Source organism: Pteropus alecto, unplaced genomic scaffold, assembly GCF_000325575.1.
Source record: "Pteropus alecto unplaced genomic scaffold, ASM32557v1 scaffold20, whole genome shotgun sequence".
NCBI classification, from domain to species: Eukaryota; Metazoa; Chordata; class Mammalia; order Chiroptera; family Pteropodidae; genus Pteropus; species Pteropus alecto.
In genome coordinates this window covers 8,227,234-8,248,662 of record NW_006436298.1, presented here as the reverse complement: position 1 = coordinate 8,248,662, position 21,429 = coordinate 8,227,234, and the positions used below count along the sequence as shown (strand labels likewise).

Below are 21,429 nucleotides of genomic sequence, written 5' to 3'. Positions count from 1 at the left end.
CATGCAAAAAACAAGGCCCCATCACGTGGGAAAATTTATAAAAACCCTTAAAATAAAAAAAAAAAAAAAAAAAAAGCTTCTTTACTGTTTGTAACCCCTATTCTTAGGTTTCCTTTATTGTGCGCTATAGAAATTTTCCTCTCTTATTCCTATGCATCATTTATATGGTTCTTGTTTTGGTATAATTCCCCATAATATTCCAGAATGTACTGTTTTGTGAGTAGACAGAACAGTTTTTTTTTTTTTTGCTTCTTCACATCCAGTGCAGAGTTGTAATTGGAGACAGATTTCCACCCACAAAGGCTCCAGATGTTAAAACGTTTCCCAACATCGACTTAATACAGTGACGGCAACACCTCCCTCCCGCCCCTCCCAGTAGGGTTGGGATTGTAGTACTGTATTCCCTACTGGTTTACCCTTCCCCCCTGTAAAGGGTAACATTTTCCCTGGGTGCAGAGGCTCCCTCATAGTCTCCAAGACCGAAGGACCTGTAAGAAAGAAAAAAAAAAAACAATTTTATACTTTTAACAACTGTTTCTCTTAAAGCTAGCGGAAGACAAAATTAATCAAGTAACAATGCTATCTCTACCTAAAGAAAATGAGAAATTGAATGAATTGCCTAAGATAATCATTGATAATCAAGTTGTTTCCTTCTCCTATGGCTCTCAACTACCTCCTGTATTAGATATGAAAAGTGACACCAAGCCGGGGACATGCAGAGAGGTGTGTAGCACTTTATATAGATGAAATTGTAGGATGCTACCAGTCTCATTCTTCACCTCCTTTAGCACAATGGGCCCCAATGGGAACTGGTTATTTCTCACATTTAGTTGCCTTACTTCAAAATTTAATAGCACTTTCTTTAGTAAAAATTAAAACATTATACTTTTTCCAATTTCCCAATATAAAGCTATAAAAATTCAATCCATCAAAAAATAAAGGAGCATAATTTTTGGTTGTCTGATGTTTTTGCTTAGAGGCACCAAAGGTGTTCACACTGCACTAAGGTCACTATATTCAGCAAATATCAAAAAGGAAATTTTAACACTTGTCTTCCAAACCTACTTTACGTGGTCATTTCCTATAGTCTCAGGATTCTTGATTGTCTTGATACGAACTTTTTCAACACTAGCAGTTTTGATGATGAGAAAGACATTAAGAAATAAAGGTAGATTCCTAGGAGACTGTAACTAGTACCTGACAGTAGAACATTCACGACAAAACTCTACTAACCACTCATGCCAAACTTTGGACATTAATGAAGGTTCATGTGAATTCACAGAGGCAATTAAGCCCATCTGTGGAGAAGTACAAGCAACCGCTTTTTTCTGCCTCCGAAAAAAGAGGAGTACAAAAAAGGCAGGAATAAATGATACTGATCCATTTCTATCTCAAATTAGAAAACTGAGAAATATTACGTATCTTGTCTTAGAACATGATCACCACTGTTAATTCATAATTGGTGACATGAGAGAGACCACAGAAGGTAATAAATATGAAAGTGTTCAAGACTTAGCTCACTGTTGAATCTTTTGGCCCTTGATGCTAAAAATCATTCTTATCTATTGCATTCTCATGATATAAGTGATTCAAGCACTTTTCCAAAATGCTAAGGCCACAAAACAGCTTTTAGACACAACCACAGTAGGACAACACACAACAAAGGACTCAGAGACATTCCCGAGGCTGCAAATCTGTTTCTACTGTTTTATAGGTTAATCAGACAATCTGGATGTTAAAAACTCCAACATAAAAGGTAAGTTAATTTGCTATACAATTGCTGGACACACATTTGGAGTACATTCTCTGGCCCTCCAGTAAAATATGTCTCAGGTCATGTCTAAAACCTAAAGAACTAAAACCCCTGGTTCACTGTACTGGCCCATGTTCTTAACATTTATTGAGCCAACTTAGTGTGTTAGGCAATATACTATGTTCTGGCATCACATATAATACTGCATTTAATCCTCAAAAGAACTCAATAAAGGAAATGAAGCTAAGAGACTGGAATTGTTAGTTTGACTTAACATGTACAGAAAAATTCAAAAACAAGAGTCCAAGTGGACTTACCCCTCTTATCATCCCAAATCCAAACAGAATTTTTCACTGCCCAGTTTAAAACAGTGCTGAGCATACAGTAGGTACTCAACAAAATGTATGTTGAAGAGTGACCATTAAATATTCTTAACTACTAAGCCCCAAACCCAGTCCAAATCTACTTGGGTTTTCCCTGAAGCTCACTATATAGAAAGTTCTTGATATATCAGAGACTATAAATTCATGCTTTAAAACTAAACCATTTCTACTCTGCTGTAGTGAATGCTAGTGATCTCTTACAGGGCAAAAAAAGAAATAGTTGAAGCAATGTTAACTAATCTAACCAGCATACCAGCTTGGATTTCTTTCTATCTAGAATTCAAAGTGGAACCATGCATTTTATCTTGCTTGATTGTTCTCTTAAAAAAAAAAAAAAAAAAAAAAAAAAACTCTAGCATTCACTTAAATAATTTTAAAGTCCAATATAGCATGAGATTATTTTATTCAATCACTACAGACAACAAATAGCTTTGATTCTATTCAGTAGTTTCAGACTGCAGTTCTAAGTTTCTTCGTCCTGAAAAATTCCAAACTTCTTACAACTTACCCCTAATTATGGGACTGCAGCTTAAGTTTATGAGGTTAAACACCATAAAAAGCTGCAAGACGCTCTTTTAATGGAGGCGGAAACTGGTCAGAGAAACGCCTCCAATTTTCATCCCCAACTTGATTTTTAAATCCATGAAGGATCTGCAAAGAGTGAAAAAATCATTAATTTAGCGATAACAACAACAAAATCAGATCTGCACAGCTTCTGAAATCAAATACTACTGATTTTATTATTCCAAAATTTTATCCACTTTAAAGTAATTTCAAACTTTGTTGGATTCTATACCATTTCATGCCTTAAAGGCACTTCACTGAATATGCTAAACTTTGTTTTGAGAAGTTTAGATTTCAGCAAGTGTCCTAGTAACAGGTGTACTCTAAGTAATCTCTGACATAACACTTATGAAAAACAAAAAAATATAGAATTCACCCAAGAAATAAACTTTCTATGCCATACTAAGTTTTTTCAAGTAGGAAACATACAGGGTTTTGGGTTCATGGTTGCAACTATAGTTCACTAATTTTAATACTAGGTGATTCAAATAACAGCATTTTACTTCTTATTTTGTTATGGTTAAGTGGTGACTAGAGTTAATCAAAAGGAAGGCAGTGGGGGGTGGGCGCTACTGAAACAAAGAACTATATAGGCTTAATGCCTGTGGAGAACCACTTAAGATTTACTTTGTTCAATATTTTATATTCAAAATCTCAATTGGTTAATGTGCAAAGGTGGGATAATGGGACCACATGAATCAGTGGTATTGCTTGAGAAAATATTTTCAAAGTACATGCTCTATTGATACAGAGTCAATGCTGTATCTTAAAGAAAGATTAAGCCAAATTTCCTTTTCTTTACCAAGAACAAAGATTAGTCTACCAATATTGATATGAAGAGTCTAAGTTTCATATGAAATATAAAAAAAATTTAAACTTTCTGACTAGGACTGTCAACAGTCCCAAGGTGTACATCATAAAGACTTTTTAGTTACCTTACAGAACATGTCCCTCAGATCATCTTTTGGGTTAATCCATGATGCAACAGCATCACAAAAAAATATAAAATCCTGTAACAAGCAAGAAATACATCTTAGATTGATATTATATTTGTCAAACACATTGAAAAATATATGTAAACTTCAGAGTATATATCATGATAGAATCTTAGCTAAAAATTAAAAAATATATCAATGATTATAAAAATGACAGTGATTTTAAAATGATTATAAAAATTATAGTGATTAGTTAATGGTTGTCCCTATTGCTGCACCATAAAGGAACCTCTACACATTAAGTTTATACTGGAATTTAATGCTCTTTTGTATTTTATTTTGTATCACAAAACAAAACCCCAGTCTAGTAAACATTTAGCACCAACAAGAATGGACTCAAAGCACCAAATGAGCATCAATTAAAAAACTTTCATTTACCATATTAAAGGATTATATAAATCTAAAATCTTACAGTTATGTCTAGCCTAAAAATAATTTAAAGTTAGTTAAAAGTATATACCAAGTAAGCTTAACGTAAAGCATAGGAATTAATAAATTTAAATTTGAAGACCCATATTAAGATAGAAACTTAAATGCAATGACCAAAAGTTAGAAGTAAAACTAATTATGTAGTTACAAATAACACCAAACTCAATCCAATCCAACCCAATGCCTCAAACAAAAAAGAACAAAACTCAAACAAAAAAGAATGACAGACCCAATGCTCAGACAATTATTTAAAAGATAATCAGGTTATTCTGACTATAATAAGGTGACAACAGGCATATGCTTTAAATATTTCATTAAAGTATTTTTAAATATTGACTATCATGCTGAAACAAAAATCCAACAGACAACAGTCAAGGTATTGCTGATGCTCTGACATGTCAACTACTTTCAATTTTACTATTATATTCAGAAAATCTAATTTCAAAACTTACTAATACTAAAGTATGTGTATAAAACACATATTTAAGCAAAAAAAAATCCCATGCTCCCAAAGTTCATGGTTTATTCAAATTATGTTATGTCTTCCAAATATCAGTCTAATGTTAAAAACTTAAATACACACATGTCTAGAACTTGTGAATAAAAATTAAAACATAAAAAATAAAACGACATTTTCTTTTAAACATATCCAAATACATATGTAAAAAGTAGAAATTTCTACAATTCTTAAACTGGTAGTGATTTCTTGACTATATTTGCATATGTTACTTTGAATATTAATTCAAAAAAAGAAAAAGCCCAACTAAAATCCCGGTGGAAAAATGCTCCTTTTTAACATAGTATACATCATATGTCCCTAAAACACATTTAAGTTGACACAAGATCTTAAATATTGAAAGAAACTTAATGATAGGAGGTTCTTCTGCAATTAGAGACCATCTCTAAAGACAGTACTAACTTGTTTTAATAGTAAGTCATTAATGTTTTACAAATGTGAAATTAATCAAAAGTTTTTTTTCTTGTTCTAATTTGTAAGTTTTCGAAGCCTATCACTTATATCAAACTGAATTTTATAAGCTGGTAATGTATGTTTTTCTAAACCTTAATTAAAAAAACACAGTTAAGTAATACAGGACAGGAAACACCAAAACATCTCAATTAAAAAATGTCTGAAGCACCCATCTCTTGAAAGTGAAAGGTTATTTTCTTGAAAACTCCACCCATACTTTATTTACAATTTATCTGTTGAGGAACTCAGGGCATTTAACTTAGACTCTCATAGTTTGTATTTTGATTTCATATACATGGTGTCGATCAAAATGTTTGTTTTGTGTCTTGCAAATTGGCGGTTGGGTCCAGAGGTCTGATCAGACTCATGCTTGAAATCATTGGCAAATAATTTTTTAAAAATGCTCAATATAATACGAACTAAGACAGGAAACAAAATAAAGACGAACAAATCATAAGCTCTCAAAATCAAAGCAGTTTCAACGACTGATTCAGTATTTTATTTTAGTCACCACTGAGTTTCTAAGTTATAGAAAGAGTACCCTAGTATTTGGTCACTCTCTTAAGTGCATATATCCTTGAACTCAACGAATTATTATTTAGAAATGGGAAATACATACAAAGTAAATAAATGAGGTCTAAATGTGAATAAAAGAAACTCTGGCTTAATTCAATACAAGAATAAAATTTTATTCTTCCAATCTGCTATTACCATATTTCATGATAAAAAGATGTAGGAAATAAAAATCAAGCACTAATGTTTCAAGATATTAAAAAATACATATTTTAAATATATAATTTGTTAGAGTATCTTTGAAAAAATATGTAATATATGTAATATTTTTATAATTAAAATGTTCAAATATTTCCCTCTTTAAAGTTTCATTGTAAAAACAAATCTCTGTAAACATCTTACTTGGATTACTCCACTGGGATTCACACTGATCATGGTACAAATCCCACGAAATGCCGAATCCTTTTCCTCATTGTCCCTTATGTTTCTCAGAGAGGTGCACCTATTGAATTATAGAACTGAGTTTAGCATTTAAGTAAAAGGCAGGTTCAATTACAATACTAATGAACAGTATTTAATGGAATAAGCACCACAGTATGTTTATAGTCAAAGACTTTTCATCAAGTTTCTCACACTTCCTGTATGTGGGCCCATCTAATCTCAATATAATGAAAGCCCTGAAATTCACATTTTCTTATTAATAGATTTCATCTATGAAATGGACAATTGATTTTAATCTCCCATTTAAACTATTAATGAGCTTGAGCCAAGAGTAAATTACTTATTTTAAAAACTGTATTATGACTTGTATTCCATTAAACACTACTAAAAATGACTTGAATTGAAAGATTATCAATTGAAAGAAGCAGAACATAGGATATACTGCCACAATATAAACTATTATTATAGAACTTATGGTGTAGATGTTTAACTTTTACATTAACAAGCAAATAAGATTTTTATACATAACAAATTTAAACATGTATTTCTTAATGCAATCCAAGTTTCCAAATTAATTCTAAAAAAGAAACATAATGCAAAAACCTAAATTTATAGAATTTGCATGCATCTTTAATTTACTGGTGGATATTTAAATGCTTTTTTATGTATAATCAAGCTTTTTAACACAGCAAGCATGTGACAATCTTATCCCATGCATCAATTAGTCGTTAGCCACAACATAAAATAAATATACATGACGATGCTACTGAAAACCTCACAAACCTGATAGGACAAGATTAGTCACATGGTTGGCAATGATTAAGGATTGTGATTTTGTAACCAACTGAAAATATATCTAAAAGTGAGATAGAAAGAGAAAGAAAGAGTGAAGAAAAATGAATTAAAAAAAAAAGATTGAATAATACACACCAGGGTCTTATAAACTGCTGTAGCATGGGGGCCACCTCTTGAGGACAAACGTAACCAAGACGACCAATTGTTATTGCTAAGGTAACGCAATCACGGTTATACACCACCAAACGCCAACCAAGACATGAGCAAATGAGGGGGAAGGAGAAAAAATAAAGAAAAAACAACAAATAACTCAGAAACAGAAACCAACAGAATTTGTGTATGATAATAAACATAAGATTTCACCAGTGCTGTTTATTACCACCCCCTAAAATAAGGGGCAGCAACATATATGGCATACTCTTAAAAAAGGAAAAACAAAAGGAATTGAAAAAACTTTAGATTGAGAGAACACCAAAAACCATGATGAATTGCTTTTCTCGCTCAATGAAGTATCAATATACCGTTTTCAGTTAATAAAAAGATGAGCGATTAAGTGGATGATTTAGAAGTTTTTCATTCAAAGACAGTTGAAATTTCAGAGTAATGAAATCTATGTTTTTTCCCCAAGAAATATTAGTAAATGTGAATGATTACATTTCTGAATAATCTACTCAAGCACACGTCTAAGAAGTTAAAACAGTTAAAATTTCTCATTTCTCCACAACCTTTTTATAAGTGATTGTTATTCATTGAAAATTATCTAGGAATTTAATCCAAATTTTGGTAAAGTTTTTTTGTTTGTCAACATTTCCAAATCAAACCAGTGGACCATTTGTTGCCTGCTATCATAATCAACTGTTAAAAACTTCGGGAGTTATGGTACACACTGAATGGACTGGAAAATTGCTGTGCTATGTCAAATCTCATTCCAAAAACCTTCTAATGGTGATTACAACTCAGCAGTAATAGTCTACTAATTTCATACCATATTTGACAAAAAGGAAATTTAGACAGTCCACTGTAATGACATATGATATGTGGACCAAAGGAATAAACAAATATTCGGTTTTTGCTATAAAAGGCATAGCACAAAAATAGTTAATACATTATACCGATTACAAGCTAATATTTTATTTAAAATGGGAATTAAACACATTCGCCATCAAAATTCAGGAAGTCCTGAAACTTACAAAGAGCTAATAAAACAAGTGCAACTCAAAACTGCATTCTGCAATTCAAAGGTACATACATATAAATACATTTATACACAACGGGAAAAAAAAATACAAACAGAAAACAAACCATGAGGTGCTTTAATGTAATGGTGTTCTCTCAAAAACTTACAGGTTAACCTTTCATAAAAAAAGGGTGGGGGTGGGGGGGTAAAGAAAAATGTTTTAGGATTACTTGAAGCAAACTACACAGATAATACTAAAATCCAGCAGATTCATATGAAGCAAGAGAAAGAAAACCTATGCTCAAAAGACACAAACTATGCAACATTCTCATTAAACAGGCAAGTATGAACAATCCAATGAAACATGCGATAAAGCAGATGATGGTCCATTGAAAAAGTTCAGTGTAGGATATACTAATTTGAAAAAAGCAAATAACTGCACACACTAAAGAATTGGCTTTATGAAATATTAAGATAACAGTAATTAAGTTGCTAAAATCTATAGAATTAGCCATTGACAATGACTTTACTTATTAATTACTCCCCCCGCCCCTTTTGAGTTTTAACAAATAAAGGAAACATTTTCTGCAGCCACTTGTAGTAAGAGTAATCCAGTGAATACCAAGTGTGTTTTTCAATCACATCAATTCAGTACATCAATTTGAAGGGTATTATCAATTACCTTTTGATTTACTTAGGGTAGAATCATACTTAGAAGATAATCTTATAGATAAAGCCAATTAGAACAAATCACCAACTGATATCCCACAAGAAACTTTAAAATACATTACACTCAACATTTATTTGCAATTATGCATTCACATTTAAAAATAACCAGGAAGTTTCTTTAGGTTCAATAGTAATTTTATAATAAACAAGTGTTCTAAATCTGAATGTCATGTATAGGTACTGCATTCTAAAGAGAAAAAACCTGACAAGATTTCATAACGATCCTATACACACATTTTTATACTTTTAAGCAAGAATATCTAATTGACTTGATGATATAAACAGTACCCATACAGCCAAACAGCCAATAACTGTTTCACAATTAAAAGATTTCCTTCCATACCAATAAACATCAATTTTAATCACATTAGGCTACAAAAAACTTCCTAACTAAAAAATACAAAATTAAAATGCCTTTGAAACAAATTTTCATATTAAAAAAAACCTTAATCTTTGTCCAGTTTAGTAAGACTCTCATTGACTATGAATAGAATTATCTTAGTATATAAAGAAATGTGCATGACTGAAGAGAAAATTTACAACTTTTATCATCGTTAGCAAAAATTGAAGAGGGTGGAAAGAAATCACCCTGAAATGTGTTCTATAGTATGGAAGGTACTCTTTAAACATGCTCTCTGTAAATGCAAAAGAGAAACAAGCCTCCTGAATAAAAATCCCACAAGGTACTGAGTACTGCTTAAATTCCCAATTTGCAGGAAAAGATACAATGAAATAGAAAATACGTATGTGCCGTTGTAAACCAATTAGCCACTACGCTATCTATCCTTGGCCACATTTTTACAGATTAAAAAAAATCATTACTTCCCAGCTCTCAGTTACTCTCTGAATTGATGTAAAATTTATATTGTTCAATAGTTATTTTAGCTGGGGTTCATTTTTGGGAGTACTGAAACACTACAATAGGGGAGAAGTGTTTTTTGAAAGTTTCTGAAAACTAGTTATGGAATACAGCTAAAACAGAACATTTCACTGCTCAGAATCCAAAATAGCTGTTAAAAAACTGAGTTTCTAAAACTAGCTTTGGTTTCTCTACGCATCTTAACTTAAAATTAAAAGTCAAGTAATTTTCTCTTCACCAAAACAGTTCAGTCATATGGTACCTGTATTCTCTAACAACGTCTTTGGTGTGTTGGGTCTGTTAATGATTTCTACAAGCTGGTGCAACACCATAGGAATATAAGGCTGCATCTCTATACCTAGATCATCCCCAAGAGAAAAACAAAAGAAAAATTTGAAATGTTAAAATATCAGTTTTGCTCTTTTTATTAACTGTGACATAAACTATTTATAAATATATAAAGCTCATTTATTTTAAAAAAAGGCAATTACAAAAATATTAAGGCATCTAAAACTTTATACTATTAAAGAAGAGAAAAATCTTACCCATTTGAATGGAGATTTCTCCAATTGCCCATGTGGCATTATTGCAGACTGAAATGAACTCTGGATTTAGGTTGGTTCCCAATATTGGCATGAAATCAGCTACAAAAAAAAAAAATGTTTTAAAAAACTATGTAGTAAACTTATCAATGGCAGTGAACTATACTTTAAAGACAACCTACTAGATGGAAACTGAAATATAGCCAAGAAATAGCAGTATTTTAAAGATGTTGGTAATATTTATCTTAAGTAATTGAAGGAGGCAATATCTGAACTCTCATATAAAGCAGACCAGGAAAAATAAGTTTTGGTATATTTCAGGTATTATTAAAAAGGAGTTGGTCAGATAATCCTCTCATCAGACAGAAAAATCAAATTAAAAGTGAGGAAAACACGATACAATAGGACTTTCTTCAAAGCTAGTTTTTCACACACACAAAATATTGTTTTAAATCAATGACTTTGGTTTTTAAAATAACTTTTACCATAGTGCTCAGATTGTGGTCTCTCAATATAATTCTCCATTTAAAAGGAATGAATGAGGGCTCTCAGAAAAGGAAAAGAAATTACCAAACTAACATGAATGGACTCAGGAACCAACTAAAGCTCCCACTGCCTGCAAATAGGACAATTTGAGTATTGTTGAGTTCATACTGACACTCAAAAACCTAAATTCTGAAACATAATATAGATATCTATGAAGGATGCTGGGAATCAATTCATTATTTTGAAAACTGGTAAAGAGAACCACTAATTATCCTGCCTCGTCTATCTATACGATTTGTACCTCAAGAGTAATAATTTATTGATATGGAAAATGTCTATATATGTATTCTCACTGTTAAGTGAAGATTTAGAGTATTATCATTTTTTTAACCCCCAATAAATTAGTGGGTCTAAAACCAGGGTTTCTCAACTTTAGCTATAGATAATTTGGACCAGCTCATTCTGTCGTGGGGGTCTGTCTTGTGCATTGTAGGATGTTGAGCAACATCCTTTTCCTCTATATACTATACCAGTAATACATGCCTAGTGTTAAACAAAATGTCTCCAGATGTGACCAAATGTTCTTGGAGGCGGGGAGGGCAGGGCGCGTGGCACACAATATTGCCTTGGTTGAGAATCACTAATCTAGAAAGTAATCACCATGGTTGATAACATAAAAAAAAGAGAAAACTAGACTCTGTGTACACCCTAAAGAATGTACACATGATCTACATAAAGTCATAAACAAAATCCTTCCGTATAACTTTAAACTCATAAAAATTAAATTAGCTGGTAAATATTTATGTAAAGACCAAGCTTTACATAAAAACAGAAATGCACCACACTTTCATTTAGAATAGTTAGGACTGAACTTAATGGTTTATTTTAATACATAATTAATGTTATTACTCAAAGTTTAGAAGTGTAGTTATTATTCAAAGTACAACTGGGAACTAGGCGAACATAGTCAAAAACTATAAATTTCAAGTTATAAAAAATAAGTTCTGGGGACGTAATGTACAACATGATGGCTATAGTTAACAATACTATAATGTATATTTTAAAGTTGCTAAGAACACATCTTAAAAGTTCTCATCACAAGAAAAAAATCTTTGTAAATACGTGAGATGAAGGATGTTATCTAAACTTTGGCAATCATTTCACAATATATACACAAGGTATACAACATATCAAATCATTATGTTGCATACCTTAAACTTATATCAATTACATCTCAATAAAACTGGAAAAGAAAATCGCAAAGTGCATCTATATCAAATGAAAATACTTTTAAGGTCAATGTTCTAAACAAAGGTTTATTAAATCATGTAGTATAAACAACTATCATCCGAAATGATGGGATATAGAAATGAACAGAAAAATCAACAAAACCCCATTTAATCCATGGGTTTGATAGCAATTTAAGTTATATTATTCAAGGAATCCCTTATTATCTTCACAGAAGGCTAACACAAATGCTATGATTTTACAACAGAAACAAACCATTATACTTTTAAAGTAAATTATTTGAAGAGTTTTCTATGATATCTGAATCTGATTTAGCATAAGAAAACCTGATTACTTCTGGGTACCTCTACTGCTTAAAAAAAGAGGTTATTCAAAGTATCCGTGCATGGGCATATAGTCCCCAAGCCTTCAAAGGCAGGCATATCCTTTATACTAAATTAATACTTTTCAACTTTTCTCCAGCCATGAGTGACTAACAAGCTGCTGAAGTGATAGTGAGTTCGAGAAACAAAGAACAGGAGGAGTTCCCATCCTGCTTGCTGCCATCAGAGCTGCTTTAACCAGTCAAATATACATTTACAAATGTTGGAATGCCAATGAAATCACATATTTTAATACTTAAAATAGCTGATATGAAAATAATGTTAAAAATCACATCACAGCAGTAAAAAATATTCATACCTATACAAGGCTTAACATGCTGAAAGCAAGCTTTTGTCAGGTCACCTAACAAGGCGAAGGAACTCTGTCGAACTTCTGGCATTTTATCCTACAAGAAAGAAGAAGAAATTAATCCCAATGTGACACAGAGAATCAGGTTTCAATTCATTTGAAATTAACAAGTCTTACCTGCATGCACTGATACATTAGTGTTAGAATGTTACTTCGGGCTACCAGTTGTTCAATGTTGCCTCCGAGTCCTTCTGCCAGGCCACTGAGCAAATCAAGAGCCACTATCATAAAATCTTTATCTGGAGCCTCATATTGATCTGGTTGGGCATTGTTCAGCTGAAATTAAACACAATTTTTCAAAAACTTACTTTGAATTAATTACTGGAAAGTTTGTATACATATGCCTATCCTTAGAAAAATGCTTATGTTTTTTTTGGGAAAGAGATAAAAACTTAAAAAAATACCATGGCTTGTGCAAGAGTCTTCTGTACTAGGTTTACACAACGCTGATACACAGGTTCACAGTATGGAAGGAAGCCAGACTGCAGAGCTGTGGCAACTGAAGATAGGCACTAGGAAGAATAAAGTATGCGTGTAAAATTTGAGTATACTTAACATTATGATAAATGCTTGAAAAGAGTATTCATTAACATCCTGATCATTTATGTGCCTACTCTACTAGACTACAGTAGCAAGTTTATCTTTTAAACTTCTCCTTTGGATGCCACTCATTGCTGTAAGTTTGCCAGATGGTCAGGGAGGTTTCCTCATATTTAGCTATAATAATTTCTGTTTTATTGGGTCCAGAATTAGCCATTGCTCTTGCTAACAGAAATATTTACTTCTCTGGCTAGGGACAACCCATAGCAAAAGTGGTAACACCTGAGATGACGGGGGAACAAGAATGACAATGTATGAATTGGCTCTACCAATATCAATTCATTTAGGTTTAAGTTACCACATTGGATAGTGTTCAGTTATTTATCATATAAAATGTCTTTGGTTAAAAAGATGTATTTAGTATAAATGGAAAAAAACTTCAAACTAGATGGAAAAGGTATAAAGTGAAGTCTCTCCTTATTAGCAACAAGTCTCAATGTTATTTTCATATTATACATATATTTGTCTATATATGATAGATAATATATAAAAATTTAAACTATAGTTGACCCTTAACTATGCAGGAGTTAGGGGAACTGCTCCCTCCACATGCAGTCAAAAATCCACAGAATAACTTTACTCTCCCAGAAAACTTAAGTTGACCCTTGGTCTCTGGGAGATTGGTTCTAGGACACTCTCACAGATACCAAAATCCTAGAATGCTCATGTCCCCAACATAAAATGGGGAAGATCAATGCATTTAGTCAGCCCTCCACTTCCATGGACTTCCAAATGTGGATTGAAAACAGTAGAGGTATTTATTGAAAAAAACCTGCACCTAAGTAAACCCATGCAGTTCTAACCTGTGCTGTTGAAGGGTCAACTGTGTATTAATGATGGTATAGCTATATATCTATACTAAGAAATGTGGTTAGAGATAAATGTACATATACTGCTATAGAAAGATCTCCAAGATAATTTATTATCAATTAAGAAGAGCAGGTTAGAAAACATGTATAATATAATCCTTAACAGGCTACTTTTAAGAAAAAAAAGCCTAACAGTTCCACTACGCTTTTCCTACTTAATAGCATTTCTTATTATAGATGTATCATAATTAATGAGAAGTAACATATTTATTCAGCATTTTAACAGAAATGATTCAGAATATAGATGTATTAACACTTTTATTTAACTTACATATGCTCATTTTAGATTTGGACATGTATTCCTGATGAAACACACTGCTAAATTAAATGTTACCAGCTTGGCATACCTCAAGTAAAGGGAAGAGATCTTTATCTTCATCCTTTAACATGTTCCATTTCTGGATCAGTGGAGGCATTAGCATCTGAATATATTCCTATTTATAATGATGAAAAACACAAAAAGCTCCACTATCATATGTAAACAGTCCATTTTCAGTCTATGAAAATTAAAGTCCATTTAGAGTAATTGTGTAAAATCATTACAGAATACACTTTAGACTCATTCTTTGTACATTTAAATTTTATTTTTGCCTATCTTTTAATTTATATGACCTTGTTTTATTTTTAAATCATCTTATATCCTTTATGAAACAAAATGTATACAAATATACCATTACATAAAAATTACTTGATCACAACCTGTAATGATATGTATAAGTTTTACTCTCTCGTGGCTGATTTTTTTTTTAGTCCTGGGGCCTATGACATGTAACATAGCTCTTGTTGTATAGTGCATTATAAATGACAGGTAAACTTCTTACAGAGGCATTTGTAGAAAAAGATTTCATAATCATTTAAGTGTCCTTGTTTAAACCAAAGAATCCATAAAACTGAGCAAATCAACATAGTAATCATGTAAACAAGGGGCACAGATTCTAAAAGGTCTGGTCTAAGACATTCAGAAAAACACTCCCAGCCCCACCAAAAAACCAAACAACATCAAAGCAAACCCACAAACCAAGTGTCCCGCATCAAGTTTTAAGTATAACTTAAAACACAGACAATTTAAGATTTTTCATGTAGCAATCATAAACAAAATCTATTATTTAGCAGGGAATTTTGAACTATATTAAAGTTCTAATATTATAAATCCAATTCTATCCTCTTCTACTCTGAGCACTACTAGAGAGTTTGGCTCCCTAGCCATAGTTCTGTACCACTACTTAGCATTTTTCACCTATTACCGATTTCTAATTTTCTCTAGTGTATTCTCCATAAAAGTTCTTGTGAGAAAACAGATGTCTAGGTGTGGTACTCTAAAGCTACGATGTTTACTAAGTAGTAGATACAAAAATACTTGGAATTAAGGAAGAGTTGAAATCCAGAGTATAAAACCTTTATCTCTTTTCCTTTAGTCACTCTACAAAGTGTTTGCTTTCATGTAAGACGCTGCTGTAATTTCCACAGTAAGCACATATTTATTTTTTAAATACTATTTAAAAGGTGAATACACTTGCTGCCTTTTTAAGATCTACATTCTTCAAGTAGTAAACATTAAGTGTTCACATCTCCCAAAACATTTTAATTTCCAAATATATGTTAATCTATTGATTGTAACTATGCCACATATTTTTTTCATAATAATCATAAACACTTACTGGTTTGTTTAAATGATGTCCTACTGAATCTGCTAACGTTCCTATGGCATCATAAAGAATGAGCAGGTTCTTATGCTGATATTTACTAAATGCGAAGACCAAGGTATCAAGTATATAAGCAAGGTAAGGAACAAGTTCTGTACAAGCCTCCTCTTCAAGGGTAGCAAAGGCACTGTAATTAAAAATGAGAGAATACTGTTGTTGTAGAAAAGGAATATTTTATAATAGAGATAGAAAATGAAGTCTATAGTCTATAGATTATCTATTTACATTTTAAATGTCTATCTCCTTACTGTACCACATCAGATGCGTATTTTTATTTCTTTCCCATTTCTCACCACCTCTTTCAAAAAGACTGTTACCTATGGGCATTTATTTAACTGCGATGGTAAACTCTAAAACTAAGAGTTGTTGGTTCTTGGGATGGCTTGATAGTGTAGTGGTTAGCATGTCTGCTTTACACACAGAAGGTCCTGGGTTCGGGCCCCAGGTGGAGCCACGGACCATACCCTGGGTGCGCCAGGCCCCGGGTCCACAATGTGACCGTGTGGGAGGAGATGCCTCATCTTCAGAGATCCAGTTCTTAAGGGGAAACGGCAACATCCATAGATTAGGGGTGGAAGGTGGAGGAATTAAAGAGGGGGAAAAATTGTTGGTTCTTATATTTATTCACTCAACAAATTTATTTGGTATTTACTATTTATTCACTGAGTGCTGGGACATAGCAATAAACAAAACAATGTCCCGATTCACTTACCTTCTAGGGATTTTTCCAGATCAATAAAATTAGAATTAAAACAAACTCTAATTTACACTTCACCCTTCAGATATACACAAAGGGTAACACACACAAAAAATTTTTAATTCTTAGTGTGTTTGATATGTATGTATAAGAACAGAGCAGCATCATCACCTCTCAAATGTTTCTCATAATGGAAGGGGAAAATGGGGTGATGAGGTCAAAGGGCACAAATTTTCAGCTATAAGAATTCTTAGGACCTAATGCACAGCGTGGCAACTGTAATTAAAAATATATTGCACATTTGAAAGTTGCCGAGAGCTTAAGTACCGTCATTATGAAAAGTCACCTATTTTAACTATGTGAGGTGAATGTTATCTTTATCTTGGTAATCGTTCTACAATGTGTATGTACGTCAAATGATCATGTTGTACTCTTTAACCCATTTCCTGTTTGCCCTGACAATACTCACCAAAAGCACTTACCCCGAGATAGATAACTTGCCAATTAGTCTAAACCTTACCTCAAAGTATGCCATGAAATATCTCCCTTTTATTATTATTTTTGCATTGCTCTAGTATATCAATAGTTGTTGGAAACAAATGACATCATTCTATTTATAACATTCTGTTTTTACTAATTATCGCTGAAAATTTATTTGATGAATCTAATTCATGTATACAGTTGTTACACTGGGATTAGAGACAAGTTCTGTTTAGAAATAATTCCAAGAACAGTTTTTAGATTTTACTTTCACACTGAAAACCAGTCAGATTTGCTTCAGCCTCAAAGAGCATTTACGTAAAATTAATACTGGCAGTGAGCTGCACTTTTTTTCCTAAATGGGAAATGGGTTAAATATATACAATTATATTTGTCAATTATTCTTCAATAAAGTTAAAAAAAATGTTTCCCTAAGCCCCACACTATGTATCAGAGTGCACAATACACTTTTTATTATAAATCTGCCTCATCTATTGGGACAAATGTACAAGAAAGGAAGAAACTTCAGGATCTCAGTTCAATGACTTCAATTTAGACCTGAATTTGTTCTGACACTAAGGTATATCTAGCTCTTCATTTCTAAAATTAGTGTTTGTATTATCTTGTTCTACTGAGTCAGGAATTTTCCTAAAAATGATAGGCTTAAGCCACTTGTTAATGAAAGCCCTGTTCACTAGCAGTGTGAACTCTTTACCTATCTCCTTCACAGTACTTGCTGTAAATTATATAGTTGTTCAGTACTCCCTACCAGTCTATAAGTTTTCAAGATGAGAGGAACTTAAGCCCAGCATTTAGTACATGCCTAATAATGAGTAGAGCTAAAAAAACATGCCGAATGAATAAACTACAGGAAACCAAACAAAAATGCGGCACTTCCTGTGGAGTTATGGTAGTTTACTTGCAGACTAATGATGTGAATCTGCTCTAACTTTGTTACTGCTTTAAGGGTGCCATCACCACTCTAGACACCTGAGGAAATTGGGGTGAAAGATAATTCTATCATTATCATAGCTACTGAGAAAAAAAAGAGTTCAAGAGACAGCAAAGATTGATGTCTAGTTACGAGTGTTGGTTTTACAGTTGGTTTTATAAAATCTTCAGGTGAAAGCTGCAGATAACGAAAACTTCATTAATGGTTTAATACCAACATTTCAACATCACAAGGTTGAAGTACCCACTCCTTTTCCCACAATGAACATTTTGTTATGAATTTGTCCCACCTGCAGGCAGCTTCTTGTACTCTCTTGTTGCTATCCAGAATACGCTTTAGTAATTCTGTCATTAATGGCTTCAGGTACGTGTCCGGGGGCTGGCTGACTACCCAGTGTGCATAGCGGCTAAGAGTCCAGCACGTTATGGAACGCACAAGAGCCTTTTTATCAGAGAGGCACTGAATAAGGTGAGGAATGAGCTCTGGCAGGTATGGAATCATACCTTGCATGCAACCTAGGAAAAAAAAAGGAACAGAAATCTTTCAGGAAGTGCTAAAATATAGTTAAAACAAAATTACTTCAGCTGAATATTCAACTGATGCATCCATGAAAAATATTCAGATTATTTCCATTGCCATTAATATACTACAATCTTTTCCAAAATTATATATATTACAAAGAAAACTGAAATGACACCTAACTGCTCCTGAGTAGCTTCCATAGCGTTAGAAAAGCTCGTTTTACTTCTGCTACTCAAATTATGACTTTCAGAAACACCTGTAAGATATTTCAATTTCTTGTAGATAGATGTTTACAACTAGGACAGAATAATAACTTGTTATAGGATAATGATGCTCAACTTATATTTCTTATACTTACCTATGGAATAAAGATATTTTTTTCTAGCAATGGGGATGCTTCTGACATCAGAGTCCTTGTCCTCTCATCCTATTCCCTTTATTATAACAGAAGCATCTGCAAAATATCTGGCTGGGATGAGAAGTCTATGGCTGTTTAATTAATAACTGTTAATTGGTTCAAAGTAAACACTTATCCTAAGATGGCTTTTGGATTCATATATCCTTTTTCAGGTTAATGTGGATCAGAGTCTTATCTACCCATATCAAAAACATGATAGGAAATTATGTTAATTCAAGAGTGAATAGTCTTAGCTTACAGAATAACAATTCCTTAAAGTAGCCTAGCTGCATTAGTGCCTATTAAGGACTTCACAGTTCAAATTGGAATGACTTACCTTCAGCAATTGCTCCTAAAACCAAGATGCCTGATTCTTTAACAACCCATTCATGATGAAACAGTAATTCTTTCAAAAGGGGCAAAATATGTGGCAAAAGCTCATCACGATACACATTTGCAAGAACATCCAGGGCAGCAGCAGAACATTTTCCTAAGGAAGTATTTAATTCAAAAATATTACACTAATCTCTATTATCTTATACATATGCAGAATGAGTATTTGTTTTATGTATAACTTCATTCATATCTCTCTAGACTTTCAAAGAATTCAATAGGCAGTCTGTCACATGAAAAAAATTCTATTAACAAGAGTACTTTTTAATGACCAAGAATTAGCAAATTAATTATAAATTGGAACGAAAGTCATAGTACATTAAACACAATATATGCTAAAAAACATTCTTTACAGACTAAGAAACTATTAACTATGGAAATATATATCAATTCAGAATTCATTTAATATAATTTAGAAAAGAACAACAAAAGAACAAAAATATAATTAAGCATCCAAAATTTTCCCACTGTGAACTAGGCATAATAAATAGTTAACCATAAACTATCAGACAATGGTAAAATCCCTTTTTAAAAAAAGCTGTTACATTGGCCAGAAGTAACACCTTACTCATCAATAAGGGTCTTAGCTATACTGTATGGTAGAATCCTTATAAATGAGTATTATACTGTCATGAAATATAATCTGTATGTATTGAATAAAATCTGTATGTACTGATACAGATGAGTTATATGATGTATGAAGAAGAACCAGCAGAGTACATATAATCTGATTTTACTTTTGGGAAGTCAGCCTCCATTCCAAAAAAGGAGGCATACAAGCGTTTTTCTGTATGGGCACAGAAAAACTTCTGGAAGGGTATAAAGGTGACTAGGATGTCAAAAGGAAGTGCCCACCCTCAGACAATGTACATTATTACTGCCCTAAATCTGAAAGTAGGAATACAATGGGAGGTTAATTTGTGAGAGTAGTGAAGACCTTGGATTCTCTTGTGTCAGACCTGGGTCCTAATATTAATGTGCTATCACTACTAGCTATACTAACCTCAGGCAAGTTTCTCTTTTTGCAGTTTCCTTATCTACATACAGCTGTTGGAAAGATTAAATGTAATATGGATGCAAAGTCCTTGGCTTAGTGCCAGGAGCATTAGGTACTCTAAGTCAGGGGGTCTCCGACCTCTAGGCTGCAGACTGGTACTGGTCCGTGGCCTGTTAGGAACCAGGCCACACGGCAGGAGGTGAGCGGCAGGCAAGCAAGCAAAGCTTCATCTGTATTTGCAGCCACTCTGCAGAGCTACTATTACTGCCTCAGCTCCCCCTCAGGTCATCAGGTATTAGATTCTCATAGGAGCATCGGTCGGTCTCTGGTGCCAAAAAAAATTGGGGACTGCATCTCTAAGTAACTGTTATAGAAAGCTAAATGGGCAACAGAGGAATTCCAGCTTGATGATTCATGTCCTTAACCACTTCAGTTACTAAAAATCCTAACTCTCTGAATTACAGCAGAGGTTTTCAACTGGGGGTGATTTTGTTTCCCGGAAGACATTTGGTAACATTCAGAGATACTGTTGGTTGTCACAACTGTGTGTATGCTGGCATCTTTTGGATAGCGATCAGGGATGCTGCTCAACATCCTACAATGTGGAGGACTGCCTTCAAAATGAATTATTTGACCCAAAATATCAATAGTGCTGAGGTCAAGAAACCCTGAACTAAAAGAATGGAGCTTAAAGAACAAGGAAGCAAGCAAGCAAAACACAGATGTCTAGGTTCCTCCCGAGAGAATGTGGCCTAGAATGCAAGCTCAACAGGTGACACGGATTTGCAGCTAAGGTTGAAAAACTAACAGAGATTGAAAAAAGATATTTTGTAAGTTTGAACATGACAAAGCAATTTATATTATTTTAGAATTATCCATGATAATCAGATAATTCTCATGCAAATTATCACACACAAAAAAGTTTATGTTAGGAAAACAGAAAAGGCTTGTGGTCAGTGTTCCCATTTTATAGTATCAAACAAAATATATAGCTTTTTGAGGAATGGCAGTTTAGAAATAAAGTCTTTTAAAAGAACATAATGAATATTAAATAAAAGACAGGGCCATCAAAAAAACCCACAATAAGATACCACTTCACATCCACTAAAATGGCTGTAATAAAAAACAGACAACTGTTGGCAAGCACGTAGAGAAAAAGGAATCTTAAGACACTGTTGACGGGAAAGTAGATGGTGGAGCCAC

At 33.0% G+C, this 21,429-nt stretch overlaps 1 protein-coding gene across 3 annotated transcripts in view; it reads right to left on the bottom strand.

Annotated features, from left to right (window-relative positions):
* Positions 1–80: 80 nt before the first annotated feature.
* The window catches only part of TNPO1 (transportin 1), an 84,721-nt gene continuing 63,372 nt past the window's right edge, over positions 81–21,429 (bottom strand). For all 3 annotated transcript variants that reach the window (XM_006913129.3, XM_006913130.3, XM_015590409.2), the window contains exons 12-25: positions 19,174–19,326; positions 18,207–18,432; positions 15,744–15,915; positions 14,433–14,519; positions 13,021–13,128; positions 12,734–12,892; positions 12,566–12,653; positions 10,154–10,252; positions 9,871–9,966; positions 6,979–7,054; positions 6,010–6,109; positions 3,636–3,710; positions 2,645–2,787; positions 81–488 (exon numbers count right to left, since the gene is read on the bottom strand). In XM_006913129.3, the coding sequence (XP_006913191.1) occupies positions 2,680–2,787; positions 3,636–3,710; positions 6,010–6,109; positions 6,979–7,054; positions 9,871–9,966; positions 10,154–10,252; positions 12,566–12,653; positions 12,734–12,892; positions 13,021–13,128; positions 14,433–14,519; positions 15,744–15,915; positions 18,207–18,432; positions 19,174–19,326 (1,547 nt within the window). In that variant the 3' untranslated portion in view covers positions 81–488; positions 2,645–2,679. The remainder of the gene's footprint in view (positions 489–2,644; positions 2,788–3,635; positions 3,711–6,009; positions 6,110–6,978; positions 7,055–9,870; positions 9,967–10,153; positions 10,253–12,565; positions 12,654–12,733; positions 12,893–13,020; positions 13,129–14,432; positions 14,520–15,743; positions 15,916–18,206; positions 18,433–19,173; positions 19,327–21,429) is intronic.